At 52.1% G+C, this 13999-nt stretch overlaps 1 protein-coding gene across 4 annotated transcripts in view; it reads left to right on the forward strand.

The window, feature by feature from the left end:
- ESRRB (estrogen related receptor beta) overlaps positions 1–13999 on the forward strand; it is a 114421-nt gene that overhangs the window by 49148 nt on the left and 51274 nt on the right. For 2 of the 4 annotated variants that reach the window (XM_038545354.1, XM_038545352.1), the window contains exon 2: positions 7723–8132. In XM_038545354.1, coding sequence (XP_038401282.1) covers positions 7736–8132 — 397 coding nt within the window. In that variant the 5' untranslated portion in view covers positions 7723–7735. Of the gene's footprint in view, positions 1–5537; positions 6006–6120; positions 6486–7722; positions 8133–13999 lie in introns of those variants that run through there. The other 2 variants (XM_038545351.1, XM_038545353.1) reach the window with 2 other exon arrangements.

Below are 13999 nucleotides of genomic sequence, written 5' to 3' on the forward strand. Positions count from 1 at the left end.
ATGAGATGGTATGTGAATTCCTCTCTTGGTTAAGTATCAGAATGCCCCTCAAGTGGGCTGTTGTGTCAGGGAGTCAGACTGTGCACACCCACCTGGGCAGAGGTGCTGCTGGGTTTTTGACCAGGACTCCCAGGACTCTGCCCCTAGCCAGCACCCTTCTCTGCTGCCAGCTTCTATTTTCTTCCCCCTCGCTGCACGTTGGTGTGAAGTGTGACTTGGTTCACTCTTGAGCTGTCCATCTTACTGCTTCTGTTCCTGGCGAGGCAGCCTGGACAGCACACAGCTCATGGGAGGGACCCATTGGCCCAACTCGGGTCAGGTGCACACCCCTGGGTCAGTCGGCTGGGCCAGTGGCGTAGAGGTCTGTAAGAACGTGGCAGTTCCTGTGGTAGGGAACTCCGTCTGTGTGTGGGGGTGTGTGTGTGTGTTTGTGCACGTGCGGGTGAGCATGGTCATGTTCATGCCAGTAAGAGACAGAGAATATTGAAGTTGGGTGTCAGCTCCTAGGAGAGAGGCTAGTTAGTTCTGATAGTTGGTTCTGGTAGAGCCTGAATAAGGAGCCCCTTTGCCTGAAAAGGGACTTTCTGGGTGGAAGTTTGAGCATGCAGAGAGGCATACAAATGCATGATTAAGTGGTCGATACGTAGGTGCCCGGATGGATGAATGCTGGGAGGAGGAGAGAGTAAGCAGCCTTGCTTGGAGTGGGATTGGTATTTAAGGGACCCTAAGAGGAAGCCATCTCATCCCCAAAAGAGGGCTGCTGTAACTTCGGCTAGCATTTATTTATTGAGCACTTACTGTGTGCCAGGCACGATTCTAAGCTCTTTTCTATATTAATTCGCTCATCTTCGAGACCACCTTATGACATGACTATGATAATTCTCATCCCCATTTTACAGATGAAGAAACTGAAGCACAGAAGGGTTAAATACACCAGAAGGGACCGAGCCGGAATTCAAACTCAGGCAGTCCAGCTCCAACCACTAAGCTCCATGGCCCAGCACCGTGGCTCCTGTGAGGATGAAGTGCCATCTGGAAGTTGCCAGATGTGTTTAGTGACCGTAGGTGGGAGGTTTTTACCACATCGTGGCTTGACGTAGGGCGAAAATAAAATCAGGCTCAAGCAGAGTTCAGATAAATTCAAAGATATCAGATCTCCAGTAGCTGTGGAAAGGAAGGATGCTGGTGGCTCGTTGGGGGGCATCCCCCAAATTTGTGATGCTGTCCTTCCTCCAGACACTCCCTGTTGTGGTGTCTAGAGCCCAGAGCTGACCAGGAAGACCCAAGGAAGAGCCATCTCTGGGTCCTGCTTGGGGGCACTGCACCAAGAGGATCGTGGGGAAGGCTGAGGTTGAGAATTGGGCCTCCCCAGAGGGGTCCCCTGTGACTCATTTGCCCAGAGCTGCTGTCAGCAGTGGGCCGAGCTCGGCCAGTGCAGGGACCCTCCGGGCTGTCCCGGGGCGGCTGCTCCACGTCCCCTCATCTGTCCCTGCTTCGGCAGAGCGTCTCTCTTCTCATTATGATGGATGCAGCCTGGAAAATCAGGGATAAAAGGCTCCGATTGAAAGGCACTAATTACCCATCATTATTTTCCACACCGTAATTTGTGTGGAACGAGATTTCAATCAGTTGTCCGGGACCAGCCTGGTTTTGACTAATCTTTCTAAGACAAGATGCTTAATTACAGATTTCTGCCGTAGCTTCAGCACGCAGGGGGAGGCAGGCTCACGCTGAAGCCACTTTGCCATTGGGTCATTTTGCGGTCCTGGGTCCCGGAGAGGGCTCCACGGGGAGGAAGGGACGAGGGGGGTTAGGAAAAGTCTCCCTGGAGGAGACCAGATCAAATCGAGGTGCCACCAGAGCGGTGCTGTGGTAGTGTCGTGGCAGATGGAGGGTGGCACGCGGGCCGCTGCCTGAGTCACCACTCACTGTGCCTCTCAACCCCAGGCAGCCCCCCAACCAGCCTAGCTCTTTCGTTAGTAACTTCGAGAATCACAGCTTCTTGGGGCTTCGGTTCCTCAGCTACCTGTCACCGGGTGGGCAGCAGAATCCTGGAGAACTTACAGCCCACTGACTCCTAGCTGTGCTGGTGTGTCTGTCCAGGAAAATGGGTCCACTGTTGGAAGATACACGTATGCAAGATTTCGATCACCAGGAGCTGTGAAAATCCTTTTACTAAAAGAGGTGATTCAGACTACTCGGGGGAAAATGGTTTGAATTAAAGAAATATGTGAGTTTAAAAAAACATATATAATTATTGGACCTCATATGTACAGGATTGGATTAATTATAATCCTTGATTCCTAATACTTGTCACCATTGGCCACTTCTCCCTCCCTCCCTCTTCCCTTCCTCTCTTCCTCCCTTCCTTCCTTCCCTCCCTCCCTCCCTCCCTCCCTCCCTCCCTCCCTCCCTCCCTCCCTCCCTCCCTCCTTCCTTCCTTCCTTCCTTCCTTCCTTCCTTCCTTCCTTCCTTCCTTCCTTCCTTCCTTCCCTCCCATGTAATAAGTGCCCACAAATCCATATCCCAACAGGAAGCTGGGACAGTTACTCACATTCAGCCAAGCAGCCCTCCCCAGCCTCTCCCCCTGTTAAAGGCTCCTTCTGCATTCTGTAAATTTTTTTTTTTTTTTTTTTGCATTCTTTAACATTTTTAAAGGGAGTTTAGCTGTGCTACTTTCAGGTTCCTTGAGGGGCTGGTTCATAACAAGTAAAGCCTTGCTGGAGGGTCTGAGGGTCTGCTATAATGAATAGCTCGGTGGCCCCTGGTTAACGAATTAATTATGGAAATGTACATAAGAGTCTCTCAAGTGTTCAGAAACCATTTTTCTTCTGTATAGTGGATTCCTGTTTCAGGCTTATTTATTCTCTTAATTTGCCTAACAGACCACTCTCCAGTCCTGGCAAATGGCAAGTTCCTTATGGAATCTCTATCTGGGGACTTGGTTGGGGGAAGAGCTTTGCTGGTGGCCAGGTGCTGGGTTTTCTGGAAGGGGTTTCCTGGGAGAATCACAACAGTGGCCGGCGGCCCAGAGTACCTGCTCAGCACCAGCTTGGGCCGCGTGTGTTGCCTCCAATACTTCACACTCACACAGCACAACCCTATGAAGGAGGTGCTATGACTGAGCCCATTTTACAGATGAGCACTCAGGCTGAGAGACAGCGACAGCTGGTATCATCTGATGTCAGAGAGCAGGCTTCAACCCTTAAGTGACAGAGCTGCTGTTTTTGCTCTTACACGTGTGGTCTCGGCACAGAGCCAAGACAGCCTTGGGAGCACAGCCCCTCTGCACGTGACGCGGATCCTTGTGGGTAGGGGGGATGGGCTCTATCCCACAGAGGAGAGCAAGCAGGCCAGTCCAAACCCCTTCCCTCTAGCTTCTGTTTTTCTAGAAGCTTCCCTTCTGCTGCCTGCCCCCCCAGTAGGCCATTGCGAGGGGGCCAGACCTCTGAGATTCCAGCTTTGTCTCTTGCCAGCACACTGGGATTTCTCCAGCTCTACAGATCCGTAGCAAAATAGCTCAGCAGTTGGAGTTTCATTCAGAATCTCCAGGATTCTGTTGGTCTGGGTATGAGGAAGATCTTCAGCCCACTTCGTTGTCCAGCAGAGTGTCTCCCACCCCACGCCCCCGCACCCGTCCTGCCTGGTGAGCTGAAGCAGCCAGGAGGGCAGGCCACTCTGGGGCACAGGGCTTCACACTGGGTGCTGGAGGGCCAGGGGGGCGGGAGAGCTGGCTGGGGCGGGAGGGGGGCCGTGCCTAATCAGACAGTGGTGAAATTAAGGCCAGGACAGCTCTATTTGTGCTTCTGTTACCCATGGGTCACAGGGGCAGTGATGCCTCCAGGGCCTTCAACCACTGACTACTGCTCTTTCAAAGCCTGCTTAGACGGGGCCTCTGTCCCCTCCCATGAAGTCGATAGTCATCGACCCATTTGGGAACTGGGTCCCAGCCAACCACAGATGATGGACTCGATGTGACCCCTTCCTCCCCAGAGTGAAGTGTCAGCCACCTCCCCCCATCCCGAGGCTGCGCCCTCCCTGCAGGCCATCTGGGCACCCACCCTGCGCTGTATCCTCCTGGGCCTTGGCGACCAGGCTATACCTCTGACATCTTCCCTGACCCCCTCTCCAATCCCCTGGCTTTCTTGTTCCTTCCTTTGGTCTACCCTGGGCCTGCACCCCCAGAAGCCACCATGCTTCTCTTGGCTCCCCCCACCCAATCCTGTTTCCTTCTGGCCCTTCTGCTCTGATCCCCTCTGTCTCAGACCTGTACCATTCACTGGCCCAACCCTGTGCTCCCAGGTCCCCCGGCCCTCCTCCTTCCTCATACATCTATGTCAGTGGTTCTCATCTGTGGGGGATTATCCCCCAGGGAATATTCAGCAATGTCTGGAGGTTTTGGTTGTTCTCTCTGGGGCAGGGAGCAGGGTGCTATGGGCATCTAGTGGGCAGAGGACATGGATGCTTGGAAACAACCTGCAGTGCAAGTGCAAAGCATGGCCCCACAGTGAAGAACTCCCCTGCCCCAAATGTCAGTAGGGCCAGATCAAAGCTGCTGGAGGAGACGGGGCTGCCCCTGCAGAGTGGACTAAGAAGCCTGGTAAACCCTGCTCTGATTTCTCTCTCCTCCCTGCACAGTTGCTGTTGGAAGTTTCTTTTCTTTTCCTGGACTTCCTGCCCTCAGCCTTCACTCTATGTGCCTTGGGCTTCGTGGACTGAGTGGAGGGGGCAGGGAGGTGAGGGGTCTCAGCTCTCCTCTCTGCCCCCCACAAACTTCCCTCTCTCTCTTACTGCTTTATCTCATTTCTCTCATACCAGATTCATGTCAAGCTTCAGGCTGCATCATCCCCATGGTACTCAAACTTGATGCCCCCAAGAGTCACACATCTGGGCTGCTAAAGCAAACCCACCTAAAAATGCAGACTTGTGGGCCCCACTTGCAAGGTCTCTTCATTCTGTCTGCAAATATGAATGAATGAGTGAGTGAATGAATGTAGGAAGACCAGTGGGGCACAGCAGGGGAGCCCCGGTGAGCCTAGTACCCCCTGGCCCCTTCTGGTGCTCTGCACACTTGTGTATGTTTAGCATCTGCCCTCTCAGAGAGCCATCGAGCTTCTTGAGATGGTGGGCTGTGCTTATCATGACCTGTCTCGTTCTCTGGCCAGCACTTGGCACATATTAGGTGCCTGAAAGAGGCGTTGACTCTCCTTAGAAAAGACACTGTGGGCGAGGCACCAAAATAATGGTCATGGGAGAGATGACTGTAGGAGTGAAACCCTCAACAGCCTCCGTACCCACCCCCAACTCCATGCACAGCTGGGATGCAGGCGACAAATTAGTGGCTGGATTTCCATGCAACTCAGGGGTCAGGGTCAAGTTTGCTTCCTTCAGCCCTGGAGTCTCTGAAGATGAGATGATAAAAGGCCTGTGTGAGGAGGCCAAGTGAGGTGAATGATGTAGGCATTGTGACGTAGTGCTACCCACCCGATGTTCCCGCGGGTCACTGAGACCGCAGATAAGGAACTGGGGGGGCTACTGTAGTTGCTGTAATTCCTGCTTGTCAGGCATCCCGAAATCTCAAATTATCTTGAGTTTGGGGAGAGGTGGGGATGAGGGCTGGGGTCTGGTTGCTCTCTACCCAGCAGGGCTTGTCACAGAGGGCCTGGGGTATTCCTGTGACCTGCAGAGCCTGGAGCAGTGAGCAGCAGGGGATTGCACGTAAAAGGGCCCCTGGTCGGCTCTTTTCTGTGGGGAGGTCACCCAAAAGTGCTCTTGTGCCTGCTCGGGTGGATTTTCTGTCTGGGTGATGCCAGGTCATGCCATGGTCATGCCAGGAACCTGCTGGGGGACGACGGAGGGGAGGCAGGTGGCCGTGTGGAACCCAGAAGAATAACGGGGCACCAGTCAGAGCTGTAAAAGGATCCAGAGGAGACCCTCAACCGGGGCACGCTCTGCCGATGTAAGGGAAACATGGGGCGTGTAGGAGAGGCATCTCAGGGACTCAGGTACATTTGGTTTGGAACAGAAGAGATGGAGAGCCTCTATCTTCAAACACTACATTCCAGTAGATAAACTTGAGAGTAGGAGCCTTATATGTATCTTTTATCTTTGTATCTGCAGCTCCCTGGTTCTGATTAGAACTGCCTATGGGGAAGTGAGTTCCCTGTCTCTGGACGTGTTCAACTGTAGATGGATGGGACAACCCCTTGGGAGGCGTGCTAGAGATGAAATCGTTAATGATGAAGGCCCCTCCCCGCTATGAGATTGCATTTGGTGGTGTGGGGGTGCTTTGAGGGTGTGGCAAAGCAGCCCCTTCCCTTAGTGGTGACCAGTCCTTTCCTCAATAGACTGCTCAGGAAACAGGGGCTCCCTCTGAGCATTATTGGAGGTCGGACAGTGGCTGTTACCCAGTGGACCCTCCAGCATGAAGACCTTCCCTCCCAGCCGGAGCCATCTTTCCGCCAATGGGGCTGTAGCGCTGACCGGTTAGCCCTTTTCATTCTCCAGGAACTTTCTCTCTTTCCTTCCTCTGCTCTCTGAGCGTTAAGAGTTGGGCTCCTCTTTACCTCCACATGGCCAGGCCAGGTCAGGGGCCGATGGACCCAGCCAGACGCAGCCTCCTGACTCCAGGTCCTGGCTGGCCCCAGGGGTCTGGAGTGTGAGCCACAGCTGGGTTTCCCTAAACATCCACCTTCATCACTCTGCTGTGAGCTTTTCTTGCCCCTCTGGAGAGAGGCTCTTCCCCTTGTCCTGGGACCCTGTGGGAGAGTCACACCTTGCCTGCCTTCTTACCTACCCTGCATGGTTCTGGGAGGAGGGGACTTTCATTTTGGGAAACATTTGATCCTTTACAGTGATCCTGTCATGTTGGTAATGCTCCCTTGACTCCGGCAGTGAGGCAGGGACTCTCAAAGTTTGAGATTTAGGGTGAAGAAGCTGCCGGGGACACACGGAGCTGGGGTTGGAAGGCCCCCTCGTGATGTCTCATGGAGACACAGTGTCTGGGGCCGGGTGGGGCTGGGAAGCCAGGCTGCTGAAGGGTTAGGAAGGGACATGAGGGAGGGAGCCTGGAGCCACTTTCCAAATGTGCCCTGGGCCAGAGGCCAACCCCAAGAGGGCAGCCTTTGTCATCAGCCCTGCCTCTTGCCCTGGCCAGGTGCCTTGCTTGGCATCTCTAGGCCCAGTCTTGGTGATGGTGGCACACGGGGGCGGGGGGGGGGGGGGGAGCTCCAAGCTTGGGCTTACCAGAAGCCCCAGGAGGGGCAGGATGAAATGGGTTATTGGGTCACAGTACTGAGGGTGTCTGGTCCAGGGCCCTGCACACCCAGCCTCTCAACTGTAGCCACCACGTATTCTCGTCGTGCAGGAAGGTGGGCCAAGGACTTTGAATGGTTACCGCTCTGTGTCACCCTCATGCCAGCAATCTGCAGAGAGCTGGGGTGTTTGATCTGAAGTTTATTGATCAAACATCAAGTTTCTTTTTCTTTGAGGACTCCCAACGTTCTGGGGGGGGTGGGGGGTAATGCCAGACACTTGCCCTGGGCTGTGCGGTGTCCTGACCGATTGACCTTCGGGGCCAGCATTTTATCTCCCCGCCGCCCTCGCCTTGAGCCGCTCCCAGCCTCCCCGCCCACGCGGTGCCCGGAGCCCAGAGCTAATTCCTGGGGCGGTGTCACACCCACCGCGCCCTCCGGAGCTCACTTGCCCGCTCTGTGTCCGCAGGCTGCTGAGCAGAATGTCCGCCGACGACCGGCACCTGGGCTCCAGCTGCGGCTCCTTCATCAAGACCGAGCCGTCCAGCCCATCGTCGGGCATCGACGCCCTCAGCCACCACAGCCCCAGCGGCTCGTCCGACGCCAGCGGCGGCTTCGGCCTGGCCCTGGGCGCCCACGCCAACGGGCTGGACTCGCCGCCCATGTTCGCGGGCGCCGGGCTGGGCGGGCCCCCCTGCCGCAAGGGCTACGAGGACTGTGCCAGCGGCCTCATGGAGGACTCGGCCATCAAGTGCGAGTACATGCTCAACGCCATCCCCAAGCGCCTGTGCCTCGTCTGCGGGGACATCGCCTCCGGCTACCACTACGGCGTGGCCTCCTGCGAGGCCTGCAAGGCCTTCTTCAAGAGGACCATCCAAGGTGCGTGTGGGCAGGGCCCCCCGGGGGCGCAGGGGGTGAGCCAGGGGCGCCCTGCCGGCAGGTGCAGCGGGCAACCAGGTGCCAGGTCGGGCCGCGCCTCTGCAGCGGTTGGGGGGATCCGGAGGGTCCCGCCTCTGCGGGCTTCCAGTCCCGACTGCAGGCCAGACTCTCAGCTTGAGGGCTGTGGTCCAGTCGGCAGGTGCTCCCACCTGGTGCCCCAGAAAATCCAAAGAGAAGCCACGCAAATGCCTCGCCGTGCGTGTCCCTCTCATCGGTAGGATGTGTCTGGAGCATGTCCCTCAAAAGCTGATTTTTTTTTCTACAGATTTTATTTATTTATTCATGAGAGAGGCAGAGACATAGGCAGAGGGAGAAGCAGGCTCCCTGCGGGGAGCCCTAGCAGGACTCGATCCTAGGGCCCCTGGATCATGCCCTGAGCCAAAGGCAGGCAGATGCTCACCCACTGAGCTACCCAGGTGTCCCTTGAAAGCTGATTTTGGAGGAGGAAGTAGTATTCTTTGTCCTGCAGTTCCAGACCCTTTGCAATAAAAAGGGTTTGTCATTTTGTTTTGATCTTTTTCTTTTTTTTCTTTTTTTTTATTATTATTAAGAGAAAGAGTGAGGAGAGGGGCAGAGGGAGAGGGAGCATCTCCAGCAGACTCCCCACGCAGTGCAGAGCCCCATGCAGGCCTTGATCTCATGAGCCTGAGATCACGACCTGAGTAGAAATCCAGAGTGGGCTGTTTAATGGATGGACAAATAAAACACGGATATTTTAATTGCGAAAGGGGCCAACAGAGCAAGGGACAGCCACTCACCCTGTCTGATCTCGGCATGGCCTGTCTTCAAGGGCTTTTTATGGTGTTGATATCAGTTGAATCATGTTCTGATGGCTATGAGGGTGGCTGCCTCTCTCAGCCGGTAACTGAGTGATTTATTCCTATGAAGATGTGCAAGAGCCTTGGTGGGTGCCCTCTGTAAAGTCACCCCAAGGGAAATGGGGGATGGTGATGGGTCCACCCTCAAAGAGCTCATATCAAGTTCATGGCCCAGGGGCCGGCCCAGAGGAATGGTCTGGCACACGGATAGCTGAGATTCTTACTGCAGCAGGGCGTGGGTAGAGCATTTGTGCCATTCATACAGTCAAATTTCTATTGAGCACCTACTAAGCACCAGCCGTCGTCCTAGGCGCTATCTTATGGGATAAACAAAAAGCCCTCCTCATGCATGTAATTGAGATGAGCTGATGTCAGTTCACTGGGACAGAAATCACAAGCAGACTGGACAAAACCCAGGGGGCACCTGTCCTGTCCTTGGCCCTGCCTGGCTGTCCTGAGGGTGCCCTCCCTCCCCCCTTCCCCATTCACTTTTAAGAGTCAAGTTGAGCTTTCCTGGGATAACTTGACTTTATTCAATCAACAAATATTTGTTTAAATTTCTTGTGACAATGTATTTATTAAATCAGTTGAGGGCCTTAGGATAGGCCATGTTTCCAAATCTACCTATTAGTTGAGATGTTGTGGTATAGTGACTATCTACCTGGGTTCCTGGGTCGGATGGCTCCATCCATTACCTTACAGCTGAATGTCCCTGGGCATGCTGCCTCAGTTTCTCCCTGCGCTCATGTCCTCCTCAGAAAGGTGAGATGCTGTCATTCCTTCCCCATTTAGAGATGTTGAAAGAAGAGTGAGTTAATATGTTTATAAAACACTTCGAATATTGCCGGGCACTTTGTAAATGCTAAATAAATATTTCCAAGTATTATTTTCACTTTCACAATATCACTTAGCATATTACTAAGACAACAGACACAATTTATCTTACCAAGCTGGCTTTTATAATTACCTATATTTAAGTAAAGCGGTGTAATTATTTTGACTTAGGATTTCAATTATTTTAGCTATTTTAGTTATATATAATATTTATTTTTTAAATGAACCCTCAAAAAAAAAAAAAAAACCCAACCATGTTAAAAATTCAACCAGTACAAAAGAATAAAGCAGTAAAAAGTAGATTTTCCTAAAACTCGAGACTCTGGTTCCTTGTAACTTACCCGAGGGAGTCATGATACACACTGTATTCAGCAAATATTTATTGAATGTATTCACATCAGGCACTGTCCTAGCCTCCAGCGTGGTGAATGAACACATCCTGGTCCCTGCCAGCTTCATGGCCCTGAGTCTGGGGGAAGACCCTGGAGTCTCTGTATTTGGAAAGCACTGTGTGGTAATTCTAAGGTTCCTGCCTCAGCCAGGGTTGAAAACCTCCAGTTTGACAGCCAATCAGTATCATTGGATACTTGACAAATAAACATAAGATGTTTAAACCAATTTAAGTTATGGAGGTAGCAATGTATCTTTCTGCCCAAATAAGGAGGTAGTCTTGGTTAAGATTGCCATTATTTTAGATTCTGTGAAGTCAGTTTTTGAAAAATTGCTTTTTAGGAGGCAGCCACATTTTCTTCACTCCCTATTGTTCTTAAATGAGCTGGAGGGGTTCTGGAGCAACTTTTCTGAAAGTCAAGGCTGGTGTGGACTCAGAAACCCTTCTGTCCCTCAGCGGAGGCCTGGGTGCTGAGAATGTCCTCAGCATATCAAGAGCCCACATGAAGGATTTGTAAATAGCCTTAATTATTTGCTCCACGAAGAGGATAATGATCTTTTCCTAGAAGTCAGAGGACAAACAGCAGCATTTAGTACAGTCAGAACTGAATTGCTCTTGCCTCTTTTCTTTGTCACAAGTCCTGATTCCTGTTTAGAACCAGGAAGAGGTTTCTATCCAGGACAGAGGAAAGGTATATTCTAAAGCTGATGACTTGCTTTGGTTATTTTATTGATAACTCTTTGGTTTTGGTCTAACATTGATTCTGACTTTGTTGTTTCTGAATGTTATGGCTGTAGAAAATTTGGAAACATAGTTAAAGCATAGAGAGGAAAACTGTGACTCTTGGATGACCTCAGAGACAGGTGGGAACTGTGTGGCGTGGTGTTCTGAGTGAGGTACTGGCCCGAAGCAGGAGAAAGAGACATGGCACTTGCCATCAAGACACTGGAATCTAAGGCTTAGAGCATGTGAGTCTGTAGGCCTGGCCTTAGGCTCCAAACCAGGGCATGGTCCCCTAAGCACCTACCCAATTAAGGAGGATATTCAGGCCTTTTTTTTTTTTTTTTTTTAAAGTCTGATCACCTGGACTGAGGGGCTTTTGTCACAGAATGATCCATTAGTGAATTTATGTAAATGCTTAGAAAGCCCTGAGAATCATGCTAGCTCCCTCCTTCGATGGCTTCAGTCTCTCATTTCCCATACCAGTATGGGAGGAAGTTTTATAGAAACAAGGATGTCATGGTAAACAACTCTCAGCCATTTCTTTCTTTCTTTTTAGATTTTACTTTTCAGTAATCTTTACACCCAAAGTGGGGTTCGAACCCACAGCCTCAAGGTGGAGTCGCATGCTTGACTGACTGAGCCGGTCAGGAGCAGTCCCTGCCTCCCCCCCCACAAGCCATTTCTTTTCTATAAATATTTACTGGGCACTCTATATGTGCTGTGCTAGGTGCTGGCACTGAGGATGGGGGAAGGGGCCTGGAGAGGTGGCCTGAGTACAGCCTACAGGCTGAAGCCTGCTTTTGTTGATCAAGGTGGGTGAGGACACTGCCACACCTATTCGTTTACATTGAGTCTGGCTGCTTTGGTGCTGCAATAACAGGATTAAGTCCTTTCCATGGAGATCTTCTGGCTACAAAACCTAGAACATTTGCTGTCTGGCCCTTTGTAGGAAAAATTTGCACTCCCCTGCACTATAGCATCGAACAGGTAGGTGCAGGCCCTCTGCCCTCATGGGGCTTATAGTCAACGCCTCCTAGTGTGTGCTAAGTGTTTATTGCAACTTCGCCTGCCCAATTCTTTGTGAAAGGGAGTTGTCACTGTTGGAGGCGGTGATGACACCCAGAACAGATGAGCTTAGACACAAAAAAAGGCACTTTACTGAAGGGACAGAGTGGCTCCATAGCAAAGGAGATAATCCTCAACCTGATTGAATTTGCTAGCATATCTAAAGAAAAAAAATGTGCTCATCAAAGAGGATCGATCAGTCCCAGAGGCATAGAAAAAGTAGGCAGACTTTGGCAAAGGCACCACTCCCAGGGGCCCAGAGTCAGCCTGGGGACAGACTGATGTCATTAAACATGCAGTTGATGTGATTAACATCTTTCTGATTGTGATCTAGTTCCCCTGTAGGTCTTCTGCTTGGAGTGAACTTGCTGGTTAGGCACATCAGTTTTTCTTTGTACTTGGATGTGCATCCCTGGGCTTATACATCAGGTTTTTGAATTTGGGCAATGGGAGTCTGCCCCGAGAGATGGAGCCCCTTGCCTGGGTTATGATATTGACCTCATGGTAATGAAAACCTTTGTAATGAGTGCCCGAGTAATGAAGTGACCTTTTGGGGGGGGGCACCTCGGGGATTTGACCCTGTCACCTGGCCTCCTGTTCCGTTGGGAAACTAGAAGATGCCCCCAGACCCGCCCACTCTCCGCTGCATCTGTGGTGCCTGTGGTCACTGATTGCACAGTGACGTATTGCTGTCCACTGCCGACTGCCCGCTGGAAGAGAGGTCTCCCACCCCGGCTCTGTTCTACTCAGGCTTTGAGTCCCACCCCCTCCCCGCTTCCTAGAGACCCTCCTTCCCCCTATCTTTTATCTTCTCACTTTCTAGTCTCCTTCCTTCCACCTGCATTTAAATACCTCTAATATCTCTAGTCTAAAACAAAGAAAACAAAACCCACATCCCCTCACCCTTCCACTTCCAGCCCCCTTTACCTTCCTCAGCTCAAATCATGACCCACCATGTGGGCCAGTATGTCCTGCCCATGCCCCAGTTGCTTCTGGAGTCCAGATGAGTCCCATAGCTCATGAGTGCAGCGGGATGAGTCCTATCCTGCTGCACTCCAGTGCCTTTCACACCTAAAGAACATTTGCACTCGGGTGTCCCGGAAGCACCCCAATACGACAAGTCCAAAACTGAACATTTTCTCCTTGGGCTCCCATTCCTCGCTCCCCGAGTGTGCTGGTCAGAACTGGGTGTTCCCCTTAACCATCTGAGCCACTCAGGCACCCCCAGAACTGGGTCTTACCCTTCACTCTGCTTCCTGCCCCTCATCCCAAACCAGCGTCCCCAGCAGCCACGTCCTGTGCAGTCTCCTTCCTTCATGTTCCCTGACCTGATGCTTCTCTCCACTTGCCCTGGTCCCTGCCAGGCCACCCCTGACCCCTGACCACAGCAGCTTCTAGTCCAGTCTCCCGGCAGCTTCTAGTCCAGTCTCCCGGCTGCCAGGCTCACCCCTTTCCAGTCTGCTTTCTTCAGTGCTGCCAGGGAGACCTTTCTGAACACATATCTGAACATGGCACTCTCCTACCTTGCTTGTGGGTAAATCAAAGTTACAGAATGTGATTGAGGATGTCCTTTGGGATTGTCCCACATTGACCTGGTTGCTTCATCCCCTGCCACTCTCCCTTGCAGACTGTGGGTCAGCCTGACTGCTCTATTTTCCAGGTTCCCAGAATTTGTTGCACGCTATCAATTTCTAGACTTTGCACATACTCTTCCCTTTACTCTGCCTCCCGGACCCAACCTCTAGTCCCTACTTGTGTCCATTAGGTCTCGGGTAGCTGGCATTTCCTTCGGGAAGTCTTCTCCCACTTCCTCATATCTGACACCTCTCCTGGGTGCTCCTGTGAACCTTCTAGCAGCACATCTACAACACTTACCACACAGTGTGGTTTTTGCTGACTTGACTGGTTCCCCAGGAGGATTGTAAACTCCTAAGGAGTAGGGTTGCATTTACTTTGATGATTTGCTAAACCCCCAC

The sequence above is a fragment of the Canis lupus genome, chromosome 8, assembly GCF_011100685.1.
Source record: "Canis lupus familiaris isolate Mischka breed German Shepherd chromosome 8, alternate assembly UU_Cfam_GSD_1.0, whole genome shotgun sequence".
NCBI classification, from domain to species: Eukaryota; Metazoa; Chordata; class Mammalia; order Carnivora; family Canidae; genus Canis; species Canis lupus.